A 27,557-nucleotide genomic window follows, 5' to 3' on the forward strand; every position below is an offset into this window, starting at 1 on the left:
TGGAGGATTTCCCTTGCAAGCATCAGAATTTATGCTCATTCATCTTGTGCACCAAGCTCTTTAGGCATTTTATTTGAAAAGGCATTTTGGTCAATTTCTTATCTTAATAGACTGCTTGCAATTAATTTTCAAAACCTTGTTTGGCAAAGCTGAATGTGCAGGTAGTCCTCAACTTACGACCATAACTGGGATCAGAATTTCCATTGCTAAGCAAGGCAGTTGTTAAGTGAATCCTGCCTGACTTTATAATCTTTTTTTGGTTGCCATGGTTGTTAAGTGAATCACTGCAGTTAATGTGGCCATTAAGCAAATGTGGCTTTCCCCCAGATTGACTTTGCGTGTCTGGGAAGGTCACAAATGGCAATCACATGACCCAAGGATGCTGCAACCATTATAAATACATGGTGCTTGCCAAGTGCCTGAATTTTGATATGTTGGGATGCTGCAATAGTCATAAGCATGGGGACTTGTTATAAGTCACCTTTTTTTAGTGCTTTTGTAATTCTGAATGGTCGCTAAATGAATGTGTTTAAGTCAAGGATGACCTGTAATATTTCCCATTTTATAAGGAAGAGACAAGGGGGATTTCTCAATTCTTGGGGACTTACCCATGTAATGAACAAGCAGTTAGGCCTAAGCAGCATGCCTTCCTATACTGTAATTTTTTTTAATACTGCAGCAAGTCAGCAATTGATTGTACCAATATGGAGCACAAAAGTATCTTCATAGTTTAAAAAAAAAGTACAGAAGGCAGCCTGCCTAAGCGATCAAAACCCTCTGTTTTTTTGTCTATCACCATCTTGACTGTGATCCTTCGTCCCCCATAGATGACTCAATTGACTTCCCATCAGTTCAACGCAACATCTTAACTGAAGGATAAAATGCCAAAGGTTAGAATCAATGGCTATTAAGCACAAGGCAAGAACGATGGTCTCATAGGATAGGGATTATCTGGGTCACTGCTGTGTTGCATTTTTATACTCCGTGTGTGTGTGTGTGTGTGTGTGTGTGTGTGCACGCGTGTAGCTTTGTTGCATTTATTTGTTTGCTTCTTATCTTGGCTCTTGCCATCAGCTATGAATTGTCAACCGAGGTAATTAGAAAGAAGACAACTCCATTTGTAGAGCTATTTTCCCTACTTCAGTTCCCTCAAGATGTGATACGATAACGTCACAGTTAGACTGAGGGCAGAGGAGTGGGGAAGGCTGCTGAATCTGTTACAACACCAATGAACATAACACTGGACAGGGGACCAAAACATAATTGCATAGCATAAATTGTGTATATCATTATTACTGTCTATGGCAACTAATACACATTTAAGTCCCTATGATCACCTTAAGAAGAGATTGGACAAGTATTTGTCTGGAATGGTGTAAGATCTCCTGTTTGAACAGAGGGTTGGGGTAGAAGACTTCCAAGGTCCCTTCCAACTCTGTCATTCTGTTTATTTTGACATAAGTGCCTTCTTGAGCAACTTCTCACATTTGTTTATTTAATTTTAATAAATAAAATTTAATTTCTCATTATCTAATACTTGGATAAGAACATGCGGTGCGTTGTCTGGTCTATTTAGTCTACTATTGCCAGCTTTAGGAGCTAGTTATTTTCTAGGGTCGAAGAGTGACAATATTTCCCATCACTTGCAAAACAATTATCTAGGAATTGTTTCCATATTCTCTGGAAACGAGGCAGATGATACCACAGCGTTTCAACATGCAAATCAGGGCCCTCTTCAGCAATGGCCTTTCCTTTCTTTGCAGCCTTTTGAGGGCTTTGTAGTGGGGAAGTTATGCTATCCAAATTGATAGGAATTAGGGGAAAAAACAATATGCTGGGACAAAATTAAATTGGATTTAATTGAAATTATTATTTCCCATGTAATATATTCCAAATCTACATAATTTACATTTTTGCAACAAATTATTTGGTGGTTGCAAATCTATACTCCAGATTTTGAGAGTCTGCATCATATGTCACAGTATCTCATTTTGATAAAGATACTCAAATATCCCAGACTTAATAAATTAATCATCAGATTTTGCACAAGAGGAACTTGGCATTTTGTTTCTTTCACTGTGGAAATGTTATGCAGAATGTTGGCAATTATTAATAGCAGTGTTATTGCTTTACATACAAAGCAATCTACTTGGGTGGCATCTTGCTGGTTTGACAACCGGTTCGCTGAGCTCGCACTTTGTGCACCTGACATGCCTGACGCATGCTGCGCGCACATGCACAGTTCACAAAAGAACAGCTGAGCCGTAGCAATCCACTCTGCCGCGTTTTTTAGCTGGGCTAAAAAACAAGGAAATATAGATAAGTATAACCCAGGGGCGAGTGGGCAGGCCGGAGCGAACTAGTTCAATCTCAGCAGATCTTTGGAGCTACCAAAATTCCCAAACCGGGCCGAACCGGTAGAACTGCTACTGAAAGAGTTTGAAGCAAACTAGGATATTCTATAAACAAAATCCTTAGTTTCTTGAAGAAAGGTTTTCTACTTAGGGTGTTCATGGTAATTTTTCATTATGTTCCCCCAGATATTATTACCCTGACAGATGCATCTCTCCAGTAACTTAAAGTGTGTTTGAATGAAATAAAGCTTTAAATGCCCAGTTTATGGACTGGGCGTTGTTCTGTGCCCCAGAGGTTTTCCATTAGGCTCTGGCTCAGCCTAATTTAAAAAAAGCAAAATGTGGACAACTTTTTATAAAACTGGCAATGTCACGAAAAACAGGCAAAGAGAACTAGATGTCAATTAAGTTTTATCTAATATGTTCCATATTTTTATCTTTAATGACTACTTTCTTTATATTGGTTATTATAAGTATAAATATTTGTTATATTTAAATGTATTTATACTATTAAAGAACAACTAATTCTGCAGAGCTCTCACAGGCTGCTGCAACTTCCAATTTTACATCTACTTAACAACATGCATATCTCCTGCTTTAAGATATTTGTTGTTGCTGTGGTTTTCACCAAGGGCATGGCTGCTGCTTAGTAGATTCTCAGCTGAACAAGAGATGCGGTGCATTTTTGCAGGCCTATTTATCTCTTTGTGTCCATTTGGAACACTAAATATAGAAATTGGACTAAGAAGTGTGAAAATGACATGGATATTTTTTACAAGGCGCAGCACAAAGCTTACAAAAACTATTAACTATCCCATGCAAAAATCTCATTACATGTTTGGAGAGATGGCAGTGCACTTGTTATTGATTTATTAATTATTTATTGAATTTGTATATGGCTGCCTATCACAAAGAGTGATCATACCTAGGCGGTTTACAACATGGCATCTAAAACTAGCATCCTCAATTTTCCCAGGTAGCACACTTGTTTCACAGCTTATATGGGGTTTATTTGTGGTTTAGGTTTAGGGTCACTCCTACAGATACTTTTTGGCACACAGATATAGAGGAAAATACATGCTATCATGTATGAGGACCTGGCTTATTTTGTCATGATTGCACGCCTTCTGACAGCCTGTATTAAAAAAATAATAGCCTTTCTAATAAATTCTGAAAACATTGAAAACTTTTCTTCTGTGTGTGTTCTGTTCACTTGTAGCTTCTTGTGCATGTTTTTTATATCCTAAAGATTCGCAAAAGAAAGGCAAAAATAAAAATAAAATGACCCTTGCCTAGATCCTTGGAGAAAATGAATATGCACAGGAAAGAAAGAGTTTTCCGAAGAGGATTTTCACACATTCTAAGCAGGTATGAAAAAAAATAATCAAATACAATTGGAAACATTTTCTAATGAATTTTGTGGAATATTTTTCATTTTGGGAATGCATTTTTGTGTGGCAAAACTGATAAGCAGATGGGCCATCCAGGGACTTACATGCACATATTTTGGCAGTTAAATGTACAGAAATGAAGAGAAAAAAAACATAACTAGGAAAAGCCTATCACATTTGCATGCAAGAATTTCAGGTCCACTATTTAATGACCTTTAAAATGGGTTAAATTTAAGTGAAATACTGGGGGGAGGGGAGGAAATGAACTAATTTAAAAGCAAGGGAGTAAAATTCTATGAAATATCTGATTATAGCTCTAATATATTGTTTTCCTGCTTCAAAGTAATAGATATGTAGTAAGTGTCCAGCATCCTCTTGAAAGAAAGCCTCATACTTAAAAAAAAAAAAAAAGAAGAAGCACAGGTATCTGGTTGTTCTCCAAATTTCCTGCTCAAGTTCTTGAATAATCCTCATAACTGTTTTTTAAACATCTTGAGATCAAACAATTGATTTAGTTTTTCAGCAAGAAATGAGGGGAACCGGCCCAGCCTGCACCAGCAGCTCCTCATACTAGCCGGGAATGGGTAAACTTTGCACATGTGTGTGCATTGTGTTCACTGTACTCAAAATCTCCTTGCACTTTAAGATAATTTAGCAGTAGAACTACATAAAAATAAGCAGAGAAGAGCACAGATTTCCCTAAACTATCAACAAGGTGCAGAATTTTAAAAATCCTAAACAGAACAAAATTGTAAAATATTAAGTTGTTGCTAAAAAGTTCGTCCCAAAGAACCTTCCCTCATCTAGCACAGCTATGTCTTATTATAATATGTATTATATGTATCACAGGTGATACAATTACTCATAATATAGATTCACTTAATGTTGTTCATTAAACATGCAAAATTCATTGAATGATGCATATTCAAAAATGTATTCAACAGCTTCCAACAGCAGTTGAAGAAACCTTGTGTTGCGTTTTCACTCTGTGGTTCCAAGTATTCTAAACCAATCTGTTAAAAGCTGAAATTATTTTTAGAAACATTCCTTAACGATTTCAGGCTTGACTCTGAATTCTACATCTCTATTAATTTACTGTACACTTTTTATATTCCATTCATGCAATTAACTAAATAAATAAGTATAAATCGAAGAGTTAGGGATGTGTAGATTCAGAGCCCAGTTAAGAAATATTTAGGATAAAATATTAAAACTGGCTTTACAATAAACTTGAATAGTGATGTAAATTAAATAGCAAATTGGCACCCTGGATCATAATATAATCTCATGGAGATTGAAAATAATACATATATCAGTATTATGCAGTTTTACCTTGGAGCTAGTTCATCACGGTCTAGTTAGTATTCATCCTATGCACATAATTTTTATTTTATACTGAAAACTTTATATTGAAAACCTACACGAAACCTTTACCTTGATCAAGTAATTTTAAAAGCTTTTATGAGCCTTATTTGTTCATATCTTTGTTTTTATCATAGATCTGGCCAACTAGATGAATAAATAAAATTTTCTGGATTTCCCTTTATTACATTTCCCCCCAAGGCCCCTTATTCTTCAGTCAACTCAACATTTTCATCTCTTCTTTCCTTAACCCCACATAGTCTCAGATTCATTATTAACTGTTTAAGAAGTTTCAGAGGTACAGGAGATAGAGAAAAATAGTCAAAGTTATAAAAATGACAAAGGCTAGCAGTAATCTATAAGCATCAGTGATTCCTAGATAAATACACTGAGTAATTTTCTATGTCCACACATTCCTTGGCATCTTCCCTTCCTTGTTACCCCTACAATTCCCAGACCTGAATGGAATCAACAAGGCAAAGGTCTAAAAACTCCAGGGATAAGGGCAATTTCCCAATGGGGAGGAGGGCTTTCCTGAGTCTATTATTTTCATACTTCACACAGCAACATGGGATGTACAAACTGCGGGTTGACATAGGAGAACCCTTCAAAATCTGCTTGATCTATGTTAGAAATGACCAGCTGATCAGGTGGCGTTAATACTGGTTGTCCTCTGGTAAAGAATTTGTCGAAGTTTTCGGCACCCTTGCCACACTGCAATTAAAAAAAAAAATTACAAATTGGAAAGCAAGCTTAAGTAAAACAGAAGCTAGGTTGAGGTTAAAAACTCTTAACCTACTCTGAGGATCATAGAGGGGAAGCACATTTTCTGGTCTTAAATGAAAGGGCTATAATATTATTCTTGATACTAAAAGTCACTACTGTCTCAGGTATTACATTCAGGTGGATGAAAACTAAACCTGGTGACCGGGAATATGAAAAGTAAGAATTCTTCTGCAGACTGGTTCAACAATGGTGAATGTATTTAGAGCTCATATGCAATATTTTTATTTGCACATTACAGATCTTTATTCAAATGTACATTCTAGGACCTAGTTATGTATGCACAAAATATTTATATTGTAAGATTTCTGCATTCCAGTTATTTGGGAATACTATTACCAGTCAGAAACACTTCAGGCTGGTGAATCATGGGAAGTCTATACAAATTGGGGTGGTGGTATGTTAAACCAAGTGAGATGAAATGAAATGGGTGGTAGAAATGTCTCCATCCTGGTTGGTTAGGCTCTTCCCATAGGAAAATAATTTCAACAGAAATACTTCAAGATGTATTATATTTTAGATAAAATCAAATCTCATTGTATTAAAAACATGCAATGCCATAATTTTAAAATCCTTTAAAAATGAATTTCACAGACTTTTTGTTTCGAGTTACTGATCCTTGATGGTAGATTTATATACGGACTGTGTTCTCCTCCGGGTTGTTCTTGCTATAATAGTCTAACATTCAAACAGGAACCCTGGCATTCAGAGGACAATACTCCATTTTGGTGGGGAAATATACATGAAATGGTAACTGCTGTTGCTCACAGCTGTCTTGCAGGGAGTTTTGTTATGAACATGCTTATTTTTCTGCCAAATGCACTCTCTTAAATTCTGGTTGCAGCAATCAACTGCAAAATGGTTCGAATAATACATACTATGGATTTTTTGTTGTGTTTTCAAAGGGCAAACTACTTCATAGCAATCAAAAAAGGTTTTAACATAATGGGAATAATGGTTGAATTCCAGCCCACATACTAAAAATAAATGCTTTACAGATTACTTCTTTCACATCCCCAGTTTATTCTGTTCCATTTTTTAAAATGGTATTACATCTCCTCCCAACATTTTATAAAGCCCATCTTGGTACAAAATGTAATTCAAGATCAACTTTATTTGCCCACACTAAAGCAGAAAAAAAATAGCTTCAAGTACCTAGTGATTATATGAAAAATAATTTGATCAAACTCTTCAAAAATATAAGTACTACTTAATCTTAGAAATATATTGCTACTGGTGCTTAATGTCCATGTGGGATTTTTTTTAATGTCAAATCATATATATTTCAACAGAAAAAGTCTAACTACTTGGAAAGGAAAAATTGAATCCAAGAGCTACCATTTAAATGGACAGATTTTTGAGAAAGTGGAAAACATCACCCAAACTACACTTTCTGAACTATGCAATTTCCTATTACACTCCCAGCCATCTGTTAATCAAATAAGACAGGTCTTTTAGGATAACAACTTCAAGCCAATCTCACTTAGGAAATTAAAAAAGGATGACTGCATACAAATGGATTAGAAGGCACCCATTAATTCCACTAACTGATATGGAATACATCCCCACTCCATTTTTAAAAGAATAAGACTTTATTATTAATAATAAATAATAATAAAGACTTTATTAATAATCTTAGAAGGGCCAATGTATAGTTAAGTACTAATCCCATGGGATAGCATGGAATAGCAGTGTTCCAATATCTAAGGGGCTGCCACAAGGAAGTGGGGTGTCAACCTATTTTCCAAAGCACCCGAAGACAGAACAAGAAGCAATGGATGGAAACTAATCAAGGAGACAACCAACCTAGAACTAAGGAGAAATTTCCTGACAGTGGGTACAATTAATCAATGAAATGACTTGTCTCAGAAAATTGTGGATGCCCCAACACTGGAGGTTTTTAAGAAGACCATTCATCTGAAATGGTATAGTCTTCCTGCTTCAGCAGCGGTTTGGACTAGAAGACCTCTAAAGTCTCTTCCAACTCTTGTTATTCAGTCAGCACCACAGGCCAATCTCCAAACTCTGAAGATTTACAAAGCCCTTTTATTTTGATTAATATCAAAATAGAAAGTTGAAACTATCTAGCTTGTACACTGGAAAAAAAATTGCTGGATGAGATATATTGAAGTGCTATCCAATGGGACACATTTTTCACCAGAACACTTCAAGCTTGTACATACATATATAGAAGTTCCACTCAACCTATTCCTGCATAATTTCTGCCTAGGTCGTACTACAAGGATCTCTCACGGGATTTGAAAGGATTAATTTTGCTTCTTCTGCTTGAGCTTATTGCATAAACCTCTTCTGTAATTCAGAGCTGCTTTTGGGATCCTTCTCTAGGTTACAGGTGAGAGGACTGCAACATGAGAGAATACACCTTCCTTCTGATGGTGCTCAGGGTCTGAATCTCTCTCTTCAGACTGCTGACTCCTTTCAGCAGCTGCTGTTTCAATTCTCCTAAGCAGGGGTGGGCTTCACTACATTTAGCAACAGGTTCTCTATCCAGTTGCTGGGTAGGCGTGCCCATGGCCTGGTTGGCCTCCTGCACCACGATCGGGGGGGGGGGGGGTTGCCCTCCCTAGGCTCCAGAGGTTTTTCTCAAGCCCCCAGGAGGGTGAAAATGGCCTCCCCAGGCTCCAGAGGCTGGAAACAGGCCAATATGCCGGTACGCCAAACTGGGCATATCTGTAGCTAGAGGATTGCCCGAAACCATGCAAGCCCCATTTGCAGCCTTCTGGAACTTCTGGGAGGCCTATTTTTCACTCTCAGCAGGCTCCGGGGGATTTCCTCGACCTCTGGGAGGGCGAAAGAGGCCTCCCTCGGGCTCCGGAGGCTGGAAACGGGCCTGTTTGCAGCCTTCTGGAATTTCTGGCAAGTCCATTTTTTGCCCTCCCAGAGCCTCCGTGTGGGCCCTGTACTTACCTGACATCCCAAACAGGCCACATGGAGACTCCTGGGAGGGGAGGGGTGGGCAGGGCCACCTAGGGGTGGGATTTGCGGGTTCGCCGAACTGGGCAGATCCTTAGCTAGAGGATCGCCTGAACCCATGCAAACCCGCAGCAGTCCACCCCTGCTCTTAAGTATCTTCCAAGAGGTGTTTTTAAATTCTGTCTGAATTTTATTATACTTGTTTTGAGTGTATACAGTACTGGCATCTGCTTAAGAACTTTTTGACTTGAAAAGACAATAACTAAATAAAATAAAACTTGGGTTTTGTTATGAGACCACAGACACCAAATGCTGAAAGAAACATTGCTGTCTATGTCATTTACCACTTTCGGTTTGAATGGAGGCTGGATGTCTCTGTTCTCCAGTCTTTCCCAGTCAATTCTCCTAAAGAAGGCATGTTCCCTAATGTCTCTCTCTCCTTCAGGCCCACAGCCCAGACGTTTGGCAGGGTGCTTAGTCATTAACTGGAAATCAAACACATAAAGGATACAATGAGATTTTTCAGACTGAGAGGAGCAGCACACATTCCAGAGGTCTTCAAACTTGGCAACTTTAAGACTTGTGGACTTCAACTCCCAGAGTTCTCCAGCCAGCAGAGAATTCTGGGAGTTGAAGTCCACAAGTCTTAAAGTTGCCAAGTTTGGGGACTCCTGACACAGTCAATAAAGTTATCTTATTTTCCTTAACATCTGCTGCTGTAATCCAAATGTCTATAATTCATACTTACATTGTTACCTTCCAAATTGGGTGCTGTTTTGTCTAAATACAGATTAAAGGCAGATTTTATCATTTTGCTAGAAATTCAATTTTTTTTCATCAACCCAGAAGCACTAAAGAAATACTCACTACCATCACTTAAAAATCTTCACTTGATTAGACAATGGTTGCTAGAAAAAGTACTTACTAGGATGTATATTTATAGACCTTTTTCTTCCCACTGTTATATAAAAATAGATGTCCTTCTTAGATACAAAAACAAATTTTCTCTCATATATCAATCTAAAAGCATAAGCTTTAACTATTGTAGCAACAAGGAAAAGAGAAAGATAGCTATCTACAGAGCAAATCATGAAAAACATGCATGCTATTTAAAGTTTTAAAAATTTACTTTTGTAGTTGGGACTACATTATCACCAATAAGACTGTGTAAGATGAAAATCCCTTTTCACACATATGTAGTTTTTGTATTTAAAATGTTTTCTGAAGCACGGCCATTATCCATGTTTTCAAACAAAAGCAATATCTGTTTTTGTTAAGGAAATCATCTGGTGTGAACCACAAAAAGAGAAAAATAGACAAAAGGTCTATTTTCATTATCAGTAGTGTATAAGACGTTTGTCTCACCAGCACCTAGTGAGAACTGAAAATATTTATTTTTAATTTAAAAAAATGGTTCTTAGGGAGGAATACATTTTATTAGCTATTTTGAGTCTATAAAAGTGAACCCAAGTGACAAATATTTTTTTAAAAATCCAGATATGTTAGGCCAATTCTATTGCAACAGTGCTTAATGAAATATCAAAATTTACTTTACCCAGACAGTAACTGATAAATGTTAAAATATTGCAATCATAAATTTATATGACTCAAAATAAATACAATAACATCTCAAATCAGTGCACCTTACAAGCAGAAGAACTTGGATATTGATGCTCAAGTTGGCATTAAATTCCTAAAATGGTTGGCCAAGAATAAAAAGACATTCTGCTTAGAAAAAAAATACTTAATAATGGGTCTGGCACAGAGCCAGTGAAAGAACACAATTCGAGCTCCTAGATTCTATATACTAAAATATGGGTGATTTCACTGAATATTGTACTCAGAAATGAAATGGATATATGTCGCCTTAAATAGAGACAGACAACCATATTCCCCATCTCTGGATCAGTATTTAGAGCTTCTAATTGAGGGCAGCTGATATAACTAAAGGATATAAATAAATTAACAAGTTCATAACTAAAGTCATCTAAAGGACTAGGATTAATTGCAGAGGTAACAAATGCATTCGAGCATTTTACTGAATACCTTTTTAGCAACTTTATACATTGTATCTATTTTGCTTTATTACGACAATAACATGTTTTGATTTGATATGGTCATTTGACTGCAGTAATCAATAGAACAAACAAACCTTACCCCTTTGCAGATGGACACAGCTTCTTTGGACATTGCTTTGGGATAGGAAACATTATGTTCCATTATTGACTGGAAGAGTTCATCTTCATCCTCGCCATCAAATGGAGGCTGTTCAAAGAAAGCAAGGTTGACACGACATTAAAAAATGAATGTTTACCCTGAACATTTATTCAAAAGCAGATTGTTATTTCCTGCTGGCTCAGATTACCCTTTGATCAAGCTAACTGGAGAAGATAGGAGTTTGGGGGAAGGATGGATAACATTATGTTGAGTTGTAGGACTGAACCTTCCCTCCCTTTTTTGGGGGGTGGGGTGGGGGTGGGAATAGAAGAGACAATGTTTTATGCTACATCAAAAGCTTTAGTTGGCGGTCCCACCAAGTGTGCTGCTGGCCTCATATCTGATGCCCTGACTGTTGGAAAATGATGATCTCCCTGCTGCTTAGCATCTGCGGTCCCTAGATGAAGTTACCTGGAATTTTGGAATCCAATGTCACCACAATGCTGTGTTCCGACCCTCTCAATCTCAATCTAAAGAAGCTGCTCAAGTTTTTAAAAGGAGCTGTTGACTATACAGTAACTATATGAAGGGAAAGAAATTGAAACATTGTCTGTTTTGGGGTATAATTCAAAGAGCAGATTATGATCAAGCTCTAAAGGATTTCCAATTAATTGGAGTATTGTATTTTTGGGTATGATCCTAAGCTTATTTTAAGCTTCCTCAAAGTCTATTTCTTCTATGATCTTTGAAAAAAATAAAATTAATAGGGGGCCTTCTTTTCAGCTTCATCTATCATCCTCCACAAATGAAGCCTATCAGTTATTTTTCTATTAATAGACAGCTTGCAACAAATATGGCTTGTTTATTTTTAATTAATGTGAGATGTGCTAATGTGTGGGTTATGTGAGTAAATCATACTTCAGTACTTAACAGTATTTGAAAATATAATTTGTTGCCAGCATAGGGATTGGGAACAATATATGAATAAAATAATATGGTTGGATTTCTAGCTTTTGTCCCGCATGATCTGAAGAGTTGCAAGACAAAGAGTAGCTAAAAAAACGGAAAAAAAAACCCAGGAATTGGTCAACAAATTAAAGATTATTTATCTGGTTCATTTACAACAGGGATCTCCAAACTTGGCAACTTTAAGACTTGTGGAATTCCCAGAATTCCCCAGCCAGCAAAAATTCACAAGTCTTAAAATTGTCAAGTTTGAAGACGCCTGATCTTCAAGACTGATTTGTTCACATCATATTTTAAGACAAAATATTATTTAGATGATGCATGGACATAGCCATCGTATCACTGAAATCTTGCAGTTTTAATTTCCAGAGGATATTCAATTGGTCTGTTAACCTGAAATTTAGCTATTAACTGTTGTTTTTTACGGTGTCTTATTTTGTCTTTCATTCCTAACTCATTTAATTGTTTAAGGCGTACCTCATGAAATGTACCTAGCCTTTCTTACCTGACCAGCCAACATCTCATATAAAAGTACTCCATAGGCCCACCAGTCCACTGACTTTCCATATGGTTGATAGGCAATAATCTGTGAATTCCAATAAAAAGATTTAGTAATATATCTTGAAAATATCTGTTTTTGAAAAACAGAAATCTAAGTGTACCACTATACAACATCAGCTACACTAATAGTTCAGTGGATTAAAGTAAACCTATTTTTAATGGGTGATACCGAAATCATGGATATTTTTATACTATAAAGTACCGTGTCCGAAGTGGTGGTGTTTAAACTTAATTGTTTTAAGGGAAACAGGTTTCCAGAACTGGCCTAGCCAATTAAACTTGAAGAAACTAGATTTGTCCCAATAGCTCTGGATCTGTTTGGCATGACTCTATTTCTGCAGTTGACTATGTTATCTGAACAGCTGACCAGGACATACTGTAAATTACCTAACCCTTTCCTATACCATAGTAGAGACAATGTCCTAGAAAGTCTCAGCAAAAATGAGACCTCTCTAGAAAACCTGTCTCTATAACTATTTTACTTTATCTTCTATACATTGAAGAAGAGATAAACAGGCAAAAATGGATAAGCATATTGCTGCCCATGATAATATTATAAAGTCTGCTGGATTACCACTATGGATTTGATTTTTCATCTGCTCCAGAAAGAGGGGAAAATGGAAAATGAAATGAAAGCCCAAAATAATGGCCTTTCTGCCATCACTCAGGTGCAATGGGGAAATCATCCAATTGTGGGGTGGATCACTGGGTTAGCCATCCTGGATGAACCTGGGCACTGAAAGAGACAATTACTCAGTGGATTCTGAACTAATATATAGATCCAAGGGAGCATCTGATTCTGCCTAGAGCTTGCACAGCAACAAATCTTAGTGATGTCTCCCCCACCGTCACCAAACTGACCCTTAAGATATATCAGTACTAAATATATATTCAGCTCCCACTAAGGAAGCGGCAGCAATTTTTTTTTGTCAGCAGTACTGAACCATAGTTTAAATTGGGTGATCAGGCTTTATGGAAAGCTACAATGAAAATCACATTTTCTGGAATTATAACGATAGTTATCGTTTGTGCTACTGCACTCATATTAGTCAAATGCATCCTTTGATTAAAACTACATGGGTGCATTTAGAGAGTTCTGGATCTCATAGCAGTAAATTCAAGTTTGAAATCAAGTATTTTTTCAAACCCATTTCTCATTGATTAGTGATTCCTCTGACAAAGGAATTATTTTTATTCTGCCTTTAACAACCTTTGTTACAAACTTTGTTACCTGTGGTTAAACCTTAACATCATCTCTGTGAGGTGGGTTGGGCTGAGAGAACTAGAAGGCTAGAACTCCCGGTCTCCTGGGAGTAAATGTTTTCCTCCCCATGTGTCACAGGTCACACTGTCCAATCAAATCAGTTAGAGGACTCCTTGGTCACCTCTTTCCTCCTTCAACTGACACTGGGATGACCTTGGTTCCCATGGGAGAGCTCTTTGTTATGTGTCCAAGACATTTACTTTCCCCCTCCCCCCCAGCCCCAGAGTACGTGGCAACCATGAAGCAACAAAAGATGGCTTCAACTAGGTTCAATTCAGAGTTGACAGTGATAGTCATTTCATCCAGTTCCCCATCATTTTTCCTTACTAACTGGAGAGCAGCAGGAAACCTGAGTAAGTTTTTCAACATATATCACCTTTCTCATTTCCTTCATCAACAGTAAACAATCATGTTAGGAAATCTAGCACTGATTGATTGTTCAAAAGTACATTATCTTCTGGAAGAATTATGAGCATGGTACATAACAATAAATACCTCTGGTGCAATATAATCTGGAGTCCCACAGAAGGTCCTTGTTGACACTCCATCACTCATATTCTCCTTGCACATGCCAAAGTCTGCAATCTTAATATGTCCTTCAGAGTCTAACATTACATTATCTAATTTCAGATCTCTATGAAAAATCACAACAATTAAGAAAGTTAAATATCAGCTGTCAGAAATGCTGGTGGCTGTCTCATTGCAAGAAATAACTTAAAACTAGGATAGCACAAAGAACATGTTTTCTACCTAGGCAAACCTGTTCACCTACTGAGAAGGCTTACAGACAACTTATTTGTAGGTGCCAAGGGAAATGATTGAGGGGCACAATGGAGCATGTTGCCACTGGGTTGCTTATATAACTATACAGATCAAACGGTGTATCTTAAATACCCCTGTATTGTAGTACTGTATACAAATAGGGAGCAAACCCTATATTCACTCACAGTGATGATGTTACATAGTTGGGTAATGAAATGTCTTCACGAAAACAGCCAAGCTCAGAGAGCACCAAGGACTCCAGAGTTCAACCCTGAGCTACCAGTACATATATTCTTTACTATTGTATGTCTTAAACACGTACCTCTCTTTCTCTTCCTATTGAGATATATTGGGCAAGTCCTGTTCAGATCAACTTCATTCAGTGAAGTCAGATTTAGGATTAAATGGATAGGCTTTGGGGTCCAAATGTCTATAAAATTTGCTTCATGGTCAAGCATTCTAGTCCATGAAGATAAATCGTCTTCATTTTGCTACTGTTCATTTTATCTGCAAGGCTGCTGCTTTGGGGTATTTCACGTCTGCATTTCTTGTGATGATATTTTATTTAAATGTATAAAATACAACTCAAATCTGACGATTGCTTTATATCCCAATGGTTTTAGAAGAACTATTGAGAGCAATAGACTCATGCGGGTACATTTCTTTGTCTTATGATGCTTATAAAAAAAGCCTTTTATATGTTTTGCAAATCTTATGGCACTGAAGACTTATGTTAGTGCACCAAATTGAATAAGTAACTGTGAATAAAAATAAACATGTTTAATGTGTTCTGTTATTTGGGGAAATATGTGTTCCCAGTTCAGTGCTTTCTTCCCCCATTTGTGCCCACAAACATTTCTTTTTTACAACCTGTGACAAACTTGTGTTGTTAGAGCTGCTCTACTTACCGATAAACAATTCCTTTCTTATGGAGAAAAAAAAGACCCACTGAGATTTCTGCTGCATAGAATCTGAAAAGAGAAAAAAGACTCTTGCTAATCAAAAGAACTTCACCTGTATATGCAAGATTTGAATAATTTACAACCATCCATTCAGAAATGTTCCTTCAGGCCATTCATAGAGAAGGGTTGTATGGACTGGTCTTCTCCTCTCCCTCAGGTTCCCACTTATAGATTCTGACACACTGTAAAATTTGGAGGCTGACGGCTGCTGTAGGAGCCTTGCATTATTATAAAATCCGGATTGTCCCGGATTCTAGGTTGCAAACAGAACCTTTTCCAAGAGATCAGGCCCCTAATTTAAATGTTCACATTGCCGATATGTGAAGGAAAACTTGCATACCTCCAGAGTTATCTCACTGGGCAAAAGCAAGGAAGCTTACACAGGATTATGGGACAAGATCACTGGTGAAATTCATTTTTTTTACTACCGGTTCTGTGGGCGTGGCTTGGTGGGCATGGTGTGGCTTGGTGAGCATGGTTTAGTGGGTATGGCAGGGGAAGGATACTGCAAAATCTCCATTCCCACCCTACTCCAAAGGAAGGATATTGCAAAATCTCCATTTCTACCCCACTCTGGGGCTAGCCAGAGGTGGCATTTGCCGGTTCTAAAGAATACTTTATTTGACCGTATGTGATTAGACACAAGGAATTTGGACAAATGAGGATTCCTCCTCTATGACAAGGTATTATCAATCTCAGGCAAGAGCTGTGATATATTAGTTTGCTTTTAGACAATCTGAATAGTGCCAGCTTGTTTCTAAAATGCTTGTGATTCACACTACACCTTATTTCCTCTATGATTCACACATAATACAATAATATAAGAAATGCAGCTCCTTTCAAAAATTTTACTTGATTAATTGTATGAAATTAATAGAGACCGTGCTAATTAGGAATTTAATTATTCCCAGTAGTTTTAAGTCTATGCAATATTGATGAGTTTTTGAAGCTAGCTTTCATGTGAAGCAGTGTCAATTACACAAAAAAACTAGAAAATATGAGTAAGATACATCTTCCTAAAGCAGAATATTTTATGACAAATTCATAAAATCAACAGAAAATGGACTCACACTGCTTGGGGCTCCTTGAATTTTCCTACTTGCTGAATATGATACATCAGGTCACCACCATTCACATACTCCATGACAAAGTACAGGCGATCCTAGCAGACAATATGAAACCAAGAAATAGGTCAGGCAGTGGACCGGCCACTGAGGAATGGTCAATACAGAAAATTGGGGAAAGAGTCTTAAGTGCATCTGCACAATTAGGACACAGTCACACGAATTATCAGATATTAAAAGCAATTGTTTATTGGTCTAATTAGATCAACTTTAAAGTTATGTTCTGTATTCAGATGCATATTTGATCTTTCTTTTTATAGCAATAATTGTTATTATTAACTACATCAGTAAGATGAGATGGATTCCCCCAGCCTAGTTTTTAAAATATAAATAAGTCAAATGGCTTAATTCTGAATGTCCCACTTCTTTCTTTAGATACATTGTACTGGTTAACAATGGAAACAATTCACATTAGAAGAATCTTGCTTGCTAGGATGCGATTCCAGCATCTTCATTTAAAGAACCTATGACCAACTTAAATATCATGAATACAAGTCATATGCATTCTTTGTTGTTCCCTCTATTAAGCTGCTATTCTCTTTTCACTATTAAGAAATGCAAAAAGTAGGTTTCAAGAATGACTTTTATCAGGATGAGGGCAGGTGTTAAGCTGTGCAACTCCTCCTTCCCATTCTCCATCCCCCAAGACAGATTCTCTTACATTCCATTGTACACAGCAAAATTAAATAATATAATAAAATGTTAGGATATTGAATTTAGTAGCTGGAGCGGAAAAGTGTATAATAGGCCAGTACACACAGTTACAGTTGATTAGTTAGAGAGTGCTGATTCATGTATGAGGCAAAAATCTACGCCAGGGGTAGTGAAACTTTTTATACCTACCGCCCACTTTTGTATCTCTGTTAGTAGTAAAATGTTCTGACCGCCCACCGGTTCCACAGTAATGGTGATTGATAAAGTAGGGAAGTAACTTTACTTTATAAAATTTACAAAGCAGAGTTACAGCAAAAACCCCACCGCCCACCATTAAAGCTGGAACGCCCACTAGTGGGTGGTAGGGACCAGGTTGACTACCACTGATCTACGCTATGATTGGTTGTTGTAAGTATAAAGGGGGAGTTTTCCCTTTTCCCCTCCTTTTTCTTCTTCCTTGTGCTCTATATACTGTTTAATTTACCTCATGATGTTCCTGACTACCTTGTGTTGTTTCTTTCTGGATGATGACAAAGACTGCTATAAATTTGAATGTTAAATATATTTATATATCAAAGACTACAAGTTTGTGTTGGTGTCTCCAACTTCATCTGGACATCTGCTGCACAATTCCATGACAAATAAAATACAACAAATAAAATAAAATACAAGGAATGTCAACCTCGTCCATCCATCCATCCATCCATCCATCCATCCATCCATCCATCCATCCATCCACCCATCATCTATCTACTGGCAGATATTCAAAAGAAATGCTAACCAACTGATGGTTTTCCATTTCTTTCTGCTGATATATAAATTGATCAGCTGACAGAACTACTGTATTTTATCTATCACCCTAATACCCCACCCCATTTTTCACTGACACAGTTCAAAAGCTCTGTGACGTCAGTATAGCAAACACTGTGAGTGTTAGAAATCACAGCATAAGGAAGACGTACCACAGTCTGGAAGCAAGAGTGAAGCTGCGTTAAGAAAGGAGGTTTGTCCATCAAAGCTAGAACTCGCTTTTCAACCATGGTACACTCTACATCATCATCTTGAATCACCACGTCTTTTTTCAATATTTTGACAGCATACAATTCTTCTGTTCCCTTTCGTTCTGCGAGCATCACCTGAGCAAATATAAAGAGGTGGTGAATATTTTGCTGACTACAGACCACCAGTAATTTCTATTCAGTTGTGGATGGAAAAGTTTTTCTAGTAATTCAGTTCCCTACATACATTCATTAACCTGCAGTCTAAGAAATCTGTTTTGTTTTTTCAATGTGTTGTTTTTGTTATTAGTTGTGAAGTCGTGTCCGACCTATCGCGACCCAATGGACAATGTTCCTCCAGGCCTTCCTGTCCTCTACCATCCTCTGGAGTCCATTTAAGCTCATGCCTACTGCTTCAGTGACTCCATCCAGCCACCCCATTCTCTGTTGTCCCTTTCTTCTCTTGCCCTCAGTCGTTCCCAGCATTAGGTTCTCTCCAGTGAGTCCTTTCCTTGAACCAAAGTTCAAAGTCCTCAATTCTTTGGTGCTCAGCCTTTCTTATGGTCCAACTTTCACAGCCATACATTGCAACTGTAGAGAGCTGTATTCAGTATAGCTCTCCCATTTTTTACATAAAAACTACTATTCCAGACTAACTACTATTCCAGAAATTCATAAAAGGGTGAATAATGGCCTAAAGTTGATCTCTTTCTGCATGTGGATCCTAATCACCAACCTAGTTTTTAGATACATTTTTGGAAGATGAAATAGCGCAAGAAATTCTTAGTATGTTATTGGAGACGAAAGACAACACTGATGGAACACTGGTCTAAAAGCCTCTGATAAGGATTACACAGTGACAGTAAAAGCAGCAAAACGCAACTATTTCTCCACTCTTATTGTGTTGGTGGATTGCTGTCAGTGGTTCTCCTAGGAAAGCATTGGTTAGAATACCTTTGAAGGATTGCTATGAGGACTATTTGAGGCATCTGCAGAAAAAGTTTATTGGATTCATTCTGGGTTGGTTTATAGCTGTTCAGATTCAGCTAAGTGAGATATGGATCCATCAAGGTTTTTTGGAAAGGATCTGTGCCTGTTGGCCCTGAGAAAATTTAGGGCAGCACACCTGCATGTTAGAATCCTAACTCGTCAAAGCCTCCTAGGAAATGATCTGCACGTGGGTCCAACTAGTAGTGAGAGAGAGGTAGTTCTGCCTTCAGTTAAGGAGTCATTGCTAGACCATACCATGATGGGTATTTTTTAATCTATCTCCAACTTTCTCTTTCTGGAGAAGATGGTTGAGAAGGTGGTCACCCTGAAGCGTCAGAGAACTCTGGAGAAAGTGGATTGTATGGACCGCTTCAATCTAGTAGAACAGGTTGTAGCACTAAGGGGGCATTGATTGCACTTTTGGATGGGCTGCAACTGGTTCAGAATGGGTTGTGTGTATCCTTCCTTGATCTCTCAGTAATACCATTGATCATGGTATACTTTTAGACAAGCTCAAGGGGCTGGGGATGGATGATATGATATTACAATGGTTCTGCTCTTTCTTCCCAGGGTCAATTTAATATAGTGTTGATGGGAAAGGGAGTCCTGCCCCTAAGTCTCTACTGTGAGGGGATGTATCTCAGGGATTGGTTCTGCTCCAGGTCCTGTACATGAGGCTGCTGGATGAGATCACTTATCAATATGGCGATAGGTATAATCAATGTGTTGATCCTACTTAAAGATCTCAATGCTTGGCTGTTTAAGGTCTGGGTCCCATATCTTAAATAGTATCTTCTGGTGGGACCAAGGAGATGTGTCTTTTCTGACACTGCATCTGCCCTCCAAAAGAGCACTTTCCCTGAGATTTGAATAGCCTCAACCGTATCTGTCTTTTAACACCCAGCTTTCTCCCCTCAGGTCAGGATCAATGGTTGTTATTGTTTAGTTTTTATCTTCCTGCCCTGAAGTACACATGATTGGGGACTATATAAATTGATTAAATAAATGGATGAATAAAAGAGTCAATCATCTCTCTTGTATGTTTCTTGAGATAAAAATTACATATTATTAAATGGATTATAATTAAGACGCACAAAATAGCTCCTTTTGTGGAAAACAAGTTTCACAACTCATTTCTTTGCACCTCCATCAAAGCACAAAATATGACAACTCATTAACAGCTAGACTAGATTCTGCTAATTTACATATTCTAATTTAACAATTAAAACGTGAGGTTGCTTAAAGATACGACAAAAATATTCTTGGAAGGCTATTTGCCAGCTGCTTATACGGTAGATTCTTGAGGAAATACTGTACATACAATATATTCTCCAAATCAAATAATGTTTTCAAAGCAGTATTTACCTGACTCTAACTGCACAGAAGCATGATACTGAAGAGCAAGTTTTATTATGCTTACCCTAAATCAGTGTTGCTCAACCTTGTCAACTTGAAGTCCAGACATCTTCAAGTTGACAAGGTTGAGAAACACTGCCCTAAATCTTTATTATGTTTACGCCAAATTTTATATATGTCTCCTCAGAATTAAATCCCACTGAATTTAGTGAAACTAATTCCTCATGTAAGCAAATGTAGGATTGTAGGCACGTAGGCAAATATTGGATTGCAGCTTTGTTAGCAGAATAGCTAAAGGGATTATTAACAGATCAGCTGTGTCCCTAACATTTCTCCTTTTCAGATTTAAAATAAAAGCATAGAATCATTGGGTTGGAAGGTACTTCAGAGGTTTTCTAATGTAATTTTAGACCATTCAAGACAATAGCTGTCCAATCTATGTCTGAAAACCTTCAGTCCAGATTCACCCATGACTTCAGGAAGCAAGCGGTTCCGCTGCTTAATAACTCTTACTATGAGGATGTCCCTCCTCTTTGATGGCAATACAGGAAGCCCGTGGTTATTTTGCGGAGTTAGTGACATTTTCATTTCTTCTTCACATTAAGAAAAACCTAGAAGTTTAGACCTCATTCTGAGCTGGTCATCCCAAAGTCGTTTTTTTCAAAAAGGCAACTGGTTTCTTGGGTTTTTTTTTCTTTGAAAATGTTTTGCTTCTCATCTAAAGAGCTTCTTGGATGAGGAACTGAAGAAGCTTCTTGGATGAAAAGCGAAACGTTTTCAAAGAAACTCCAGTTGCCAGCATCTTTGGGACAACCATGACTTGAACGATTGAGAATCTTCTCCGTGGACATTCTGAGCTGGTCTGCTCCCCCCCCCCCACTCTTGCTTGCTAAATAAAGGAGACAGGGGAGGAATCTTCATATAGGTTCAAGGCTTTTCTTGTTGTGAAAGCCTCAAACTTTCAATTCCCATTCCAGAATCATGTGCCAGCCAGTCAAGGTCAGGTCTTGCAGTCTCCTGGTCAAACAAGGCCATGAAGTCATGGTGCCATGTTTTGATAAAAACCTTGGAGTTGTTGTTCTTGTTGCTTTGGGGTAGCACTGCTGTTGTTATCAAGGAGCTTCTGGAAGCTTGTGAGAGGTGTGGGTATTATCTTGCTCGGTATGTAGGCTTTTTATGTTATCTTTTTCAATCTTCAAAACCACTTTATTTACTGGGGGGCTTATTGTCTGGGATCCAAAAGAACCCATTCCCTTGTCCTGACACTTGGAAAAACATCCTGCTTTTAAATTGGGGTCCCCCTCTGTAAAGGTCCCACCCTCAGGTGTTTATTTTTTTACCACCCTCAGGTGTTTATTTTTTTACCATCCTCACATGCATGGTGAAGCTAAGCTGGGGAGAGACGTACCCGCAGAGAGGGGTCTGAGTGCCAACTGTGACATGCATGCCATAGGTTCACCATCACGGCTCCATAACATGGGTGTCAAACTCGCCGTGTCACGTTGCTGTCACGTGATGTTTGGTGACATTTTTTACCCTTCGTGGAACTGGGGCGGGCATGGCCTGCATGTGATGCATTCAGCCTGCAAGCCGCCAGTTTGACACCCTAGCTCTATAAGAAGCTAGCATCCCCCCCGCCCCTAGGAAATCTTGACACGCTGGAAGTCTGGGGAGATTCTTTACACCTGAAGAAGAACTCCTGCTTAAGATATTTCTGTCAAGCCTACATTCAAAACTTTTAAAGTGTGTCTTAAAGATATAAATATGTCACGGCATTTAAATTATAAATATGTTGTTAATCTTTAATTTCAAACCTGAAATTATAGACACAGGAATGGCATGAAAAAAACTTTTCATTATTCCTAACCTTTGATTGAGCTTATTCTGTATTACTCTGCACAAAGAGCATATGCACCATAACTTTGGGAGTGTTTCGAGGAATAGAATGTCTGGATTTGGGTGCCAGTTTAGTCCTCTCTTCCCTTTTCAAGACCCAGAAGCATTATGTCCTTTCTATATTTCATTCTTGTTATTTCTGTATATATTTTAGAAATGGTATTAGTAACCTTGCAAATTATCAATACTTCTTACCTTCCCAAAGCTCCCTTTTCCAAGCACCATTATAAAGTTGAAGTCTGTTAGTTTAACCTGATCAAGATTATTGGATGGTAAATTATAAGACCGGTCTTCAACTGGAGATATAACTTTGTTAGCTGATGGGCCAAGCCTGGCTTTCTAAACAAACAAAGAAAATGCTGTCAGACCTACAGTTTGGTTTTAGAAATGTTAAAAGATCAGGATAAGTTTGAAGGTTTTTACTTTCAGAAGATACTTCATAGTAGATAGAGAACAAACACAAATTCAACTGCCCATTCAAATATTTCAATTATGGATATAGTTAAAATGATATAAAGTAGTACAGAAGTAGAAGCAACACCTTTTTTTTGGGGGGGGGGGGGAAACGGCTTAACAAAGCAAAGTCCAAAGAATGTAAGACATTACTTTCATGCTAAAATTTCAAAATCAATTGCCTCCCCCCCCTTTTCAATCATGAACAGCGTTCAAAATAAAATACAGGGGTTACCCTGTGTATTGCCACCTGTTCAGATGTAAGAGTCCCATTCAGTTTAAAATACTTTATTCTCAGAGTAGGATGACAGCTTGAATGTAGTAACATACAAAACATTTTAATGATTTAGCTGAAATTCACACTTCTTACAAGCATCGTTTTTACCAGTTTGTGATGCTTTTCTAAAAAACTTTAACTGAATAGATAGCATATTGAATAAATGATTGCCAATTTTCAAGCATCATAATTTATATCTAATCAAATGCTGATTTCAGTGTAAGAACATTGCATTCAAAGCTTTTTGGTAAGGTTTTTATGGCTTGCAGAAGCATAAACTGGAATAACTAAAATAGCAAATCTTTATATAAAATGTTTTTCAGTTCATGTTGTGTCCATTTATGAATGTCTGCGAAGTTCACCTCTAAGAAAATTTCTATCTTAAAATTTAATTGCAAACGTCTTCTATTTTATTTCACTATTCTTATCTGCATGGGATTTTTAAAAAAATAACTGAAAAAAAAATCTATTTATAAAATGATTCATATATCTTTCTTTCTCTATCCCTCCCCTCCCTTCCCTTTCTCCCCTTCCTTTCCCGTCACACATAGGTGCACATGCTGTACAATCATTTCAGTGCTATGTTTGCCCCCATTATATTCTATACTGTGAGGGTATAGGGAGACTGCCAACAAAATGATACACATCTTAATCTAAGCCACATAATCAGCTATTGTTTGTTGTTAAAAAAATGAGCTCAGAACATCATAATCCAATGAATTATTGACATATTGAAGGCAAGTACAGGGATTTGAAATATTACTCAATACACAAAATATATTAACATGCTCTCATTTTTAGGAAAAAAATATTGTTAATTCTTGTATTGTAGTATGTAGTGGATATTTTCCCAGTCTTAAAAGATTTATAGTTTTAATTAAATTACTGTTCGAAAGTCACAAACTAATTTCCTGGAACAATTTTACACTATCTCCACAAAGCACCATGCAAAATATAATTGGTAATTATATTATGCTTATTTGTTGGGTGATTCCCTCCACCTGCCACGACCCCGACCGTTGGTTTCAAAAGCACTTATTTCAGACAATGGGCACCAATAAACTGCTCACTGTTCTACAATTATAGGAATCTAAAATAAGACATGTGTCCTTCAGTCGTGGTTTCTAACAAGGACAGATGGCTCACGTTCTCAGGAAGACATTTTCCCTTAACAGGGGGGGAAAGGAATGAGTTCTGAAAATTTTGACTGCATTTCAAAAGAATTAACATGCTGCATATTTAGTGAAGGCATGCATAAAGGTAGAAGAGAATCAGGAAGCGGAAAAAGAAGAATTTAAATAGGCAGCAAATAGTTAGGCAGCAACAGAATCCAATTCTGAGGAAAAATGACCATTCAGTTTAAACACTATTAATTGTGACCAAACAACATAGAAATAAAGTTTAATTTCTAATCTTTCTTGGCAAGTTGAAGAAGAAAGCAGACCAGTTAAGACCAATATAGTAATAGCTAAACATTCTAACATAGATCTTCATTAAAAAAAAGTATTTTAAAAGTATTTCTCTCATAGTATTAGTTGTGAAGAACCCAGGGACCTTTCAAACATGGAATTGTAATACTTTGTCACACTCTATTACAAGCCAAATTTCACCGTGCAGTGTGCAACACATGCTAGATAGTTCTTGAGCCCATGAAGGTCACTTGCATTTGTCTTAGTGAGGGGAGAAATTTTAGATATTAATGAGATAAGTGTGTGCATAATCTCAAATTTATATGGCTGTACAAGCTCTTAAAAAGTGACTTCGGGCAGTGTGCTTCAATTAATAAAATAGTAAGCATATAAAAACAATCCTTATTAAAAAATTTAAAATATATGTTTAATACAGTCAAAACGATGTTTAACAAAGGTGCCTCTGCTCTTTGGCTTCTTATATAGTTTTTTTCCCCCAAAAAAATAAGCAGATTCTGTATACACTTGTAGACCAACACATCGTATAAAATCCTTGTGCCAATTCTCACAGCCAAAGTGTGAGCTGAGTAGGACTTCTATTACCATTGCTATTTTCCTTCTAGTCTTCTGTAAAATATGGAAGGGGCTGAAGTTCATCTGTGCCCCTTTTCAGGCCACATGCTTTGTTGATGAATTTTCATCAGATGGTTTTGTTAGCATTGGTTTTCTACATTAGTACAAGCGTCAAGTATCAAACGCTCCTGGAGACAGCTACATGCATTTCTCCTGTAATATGATTAGGGCCCATTTTGCATGATTTACAATAGGAATTAATATTCTTAGTACATACAAACAAACAAAAGTCCACACACAAAATCTTTTACTGCAAACTCAAACCTAGTTTATTTGTTTTTTTTTAAATTAGTTCTAATGAGAGAAGGAAAAAAAAACCCAAGACATGCATGTAATCTTACTTTCTTTGGTTTGGACGCACCTTATCTTGGACCTTTCTTTTACCCTGTAACCACAGGCAAAACACACTTTATACATTTTTAAACTCTAAGATATAAACAAAATGGCTATGAGAAACACACTCAAACTCACTTCTACCTATATAGCAATAGCACTTAGACTTATATACCATTTCACAGTGCTTTATAGCCCTCTCTAAGCAATTTATAGAGTCAGTATTTTGCCTCAACAATCTGGATCCTCATTTGGAAGGATGGAAGGCTGAGTCAATCTTGAGCCTGGTGAGGATTGAACCCTTGGCCGTTGACAGAGTAACCACTGTGCCACCACGGCTCTATAACTAGAGAGCCCACTTCATCATGGCGGTTTCTCAACTTGGAAACCTTGTGTAAATCTCTTTCATGTATCCCTTAATTTAAAACTGATGGGAAATTATCATCTTAATGGTGCATGCATACTATGTATAACCACAAATTCTACTGCATCATAAATAGGTGAGATTAACAAATGAAATACACTAATTGTCAAAATCTAATGTCATCCTTGCCAAAGACCTGGGCGAAAAGCCAGCTCTTTAAGGCTCTTAAGTAAGGATGGGAGCCATTCAAATTTCAGGGGGAACTTCATTCCATAACATCCTTCCCAGCAATTTGCTTACCTAGCACTCTCTAGACTTGGACTGTATTATCATAATATCTCTCCTACTTAAGTGCATTTTCTTCCCATCAAAATCAGGTTATTCCTAGAAGTAAGTCCTTCACATGGCAATAAAAAGCATGTTTATTCTATCTCATGGATCCCCATATGTCAGATTATAACCGAATCCTAGTTCCTAATTATATAAACATTATCACTGAGGCCAAATGTCATCTGGCACGATGTAGTCTAACTTTTAGATCCAACACATACAATATGTTTAACTGGGTGGGGAAACAAGTTGTGCAAACTTCCCAGTCCAGCCAAAGGCTCATAATTTATGGCTGGACTATCAAGGGCTGTCCCAGACTTTGCATGGCATATTAAAGCTGCAAAGTGGGGCCGAGATGAAAAATAAAATGGTCCAATTCTGGGTGGAAATTTTGCTTCCTGAAATCTCTTAAAACATACCAACAATGGGGCAGAAACTATAGCTCCAAGCTACATTTAAAGAGTTTTCGAAAAGCTGAAAAAAAGGACGAGCTGCATACAGCCCCACTTCTTACATCTCTTAATTTTATCGGAAAGCAAACATTACCTTTTGCATTCAAGTAAATTACTAACCTGGAGAACCAATCAGCATTACTTAATAAATTATTGTTTATATTAATTTAGACAACCAGGCAGATACATAAGATAAATAGATAGATAGATAGATAGATAGATAGATAGATAGATAGATAGATAGATAGATAGATGGATGGATGGATGGATGGATGGATGGATGGATGGATGGATGGGTGTGTGTGTGTGTGTGAGTGAGTGAGAGAAAGAGAGTGAGAAAGAGAAAGAGAGACTATAGACATGCAACACATATACACCAACTTTTTTCTCAGTTCCAACAATGATTGCTATCTTGTCTTCTATAATTTGAGCTACAGTTTAATGGGATTTCCCAAGAGTGATAACCATAATCTGCCAATGGGACATCACATCAAAACAATTGTTATAAAGGAGGAGGAGGGTGGAAGAAGAGGAGAAGGACGTGGTACAAGAAAGCAAGAGGGACTATGAGACCTATATAAAAAATTAAGATTGTGAGTCATTACAACAAATTGCCAGTAGCAGTGAGACTACTATCTGATCTGAGAAAGCACCATAGGCTGGTTGTCATAGCAACTTGTTTTATATCTCTATGGAGCTCACTAGCTTGATTTCATTTGCCGGGTATGTAGAAAGCTAGAATCTGGTTAATGCTTTTTACACACAGAACAAATGAACCTGTATTTTCTAAGG

At 37.4% G+C, this 27,557-nt stretch overlaps 1 protein-coding gene across 1 annotated transcript in view; it reads right to left on the reverse strand.

The window, feature by feature from the left end:
- Positions 1-988: 988 nt before the first annotated feature.
- PRKCA (protein kinase C alpha) overlaps positions 989-27,557 on the reverse strand; it is a 211,135-nt gene continuing 184,566 nt past the window's right edge. The window contains exons 9-17 of the mRNA XM_032209981.1: positions 22,710-22,853; positions 18,237-18,410; positions 16,567-16,658; positions 15,443-15,505; positions 14,268-14,406; positions 12,453-12,533; positions 10,982-11,089; positions 9,169-9,309; positions 989-5,821 (exon numbers count right to left, since the gene is read on the reverse strand). Coding sequence (XP_032065872.1) covers positions 5,657-5,821; positions 9,169-9,309; positions 10,982-11,089; positions 12,453-12,533; positions 14,268-14,406; positions 15,443-15,505; positions 16,567-16,658; positions 18,237-18,410; positions 22,710-22,853 — 1,107 coding nt within the window. The 3' untranslated portion in view covers positions 989-5,656. The remainder of the gene's footprint in view (positions 5,822-9,168; positions 9,310-10,981; positions 11,090-12,452; positions 12,534-14,267; positions 14,407-15,442; positions 15,506-16,566; positions 16,659-18,236; positions 18,411-22,709; positions 22,854-27,557) is intronic.

The sequence above is a fragment of the Thamnophis elegans genome, chromosome 2 (genome assembly GCF_009769535.1).
Source record: "Thamnophis elegans isolate rThaEle1 chromosome 2, rThaEle1.pri, whole genome shotgun sequence".
Lineage (NCBI taxonomy): Eukaryota > Metazoa > Chordata > Lepidosauria > Squamata > Colubridae > Thamnophis > Thamnophis elegans.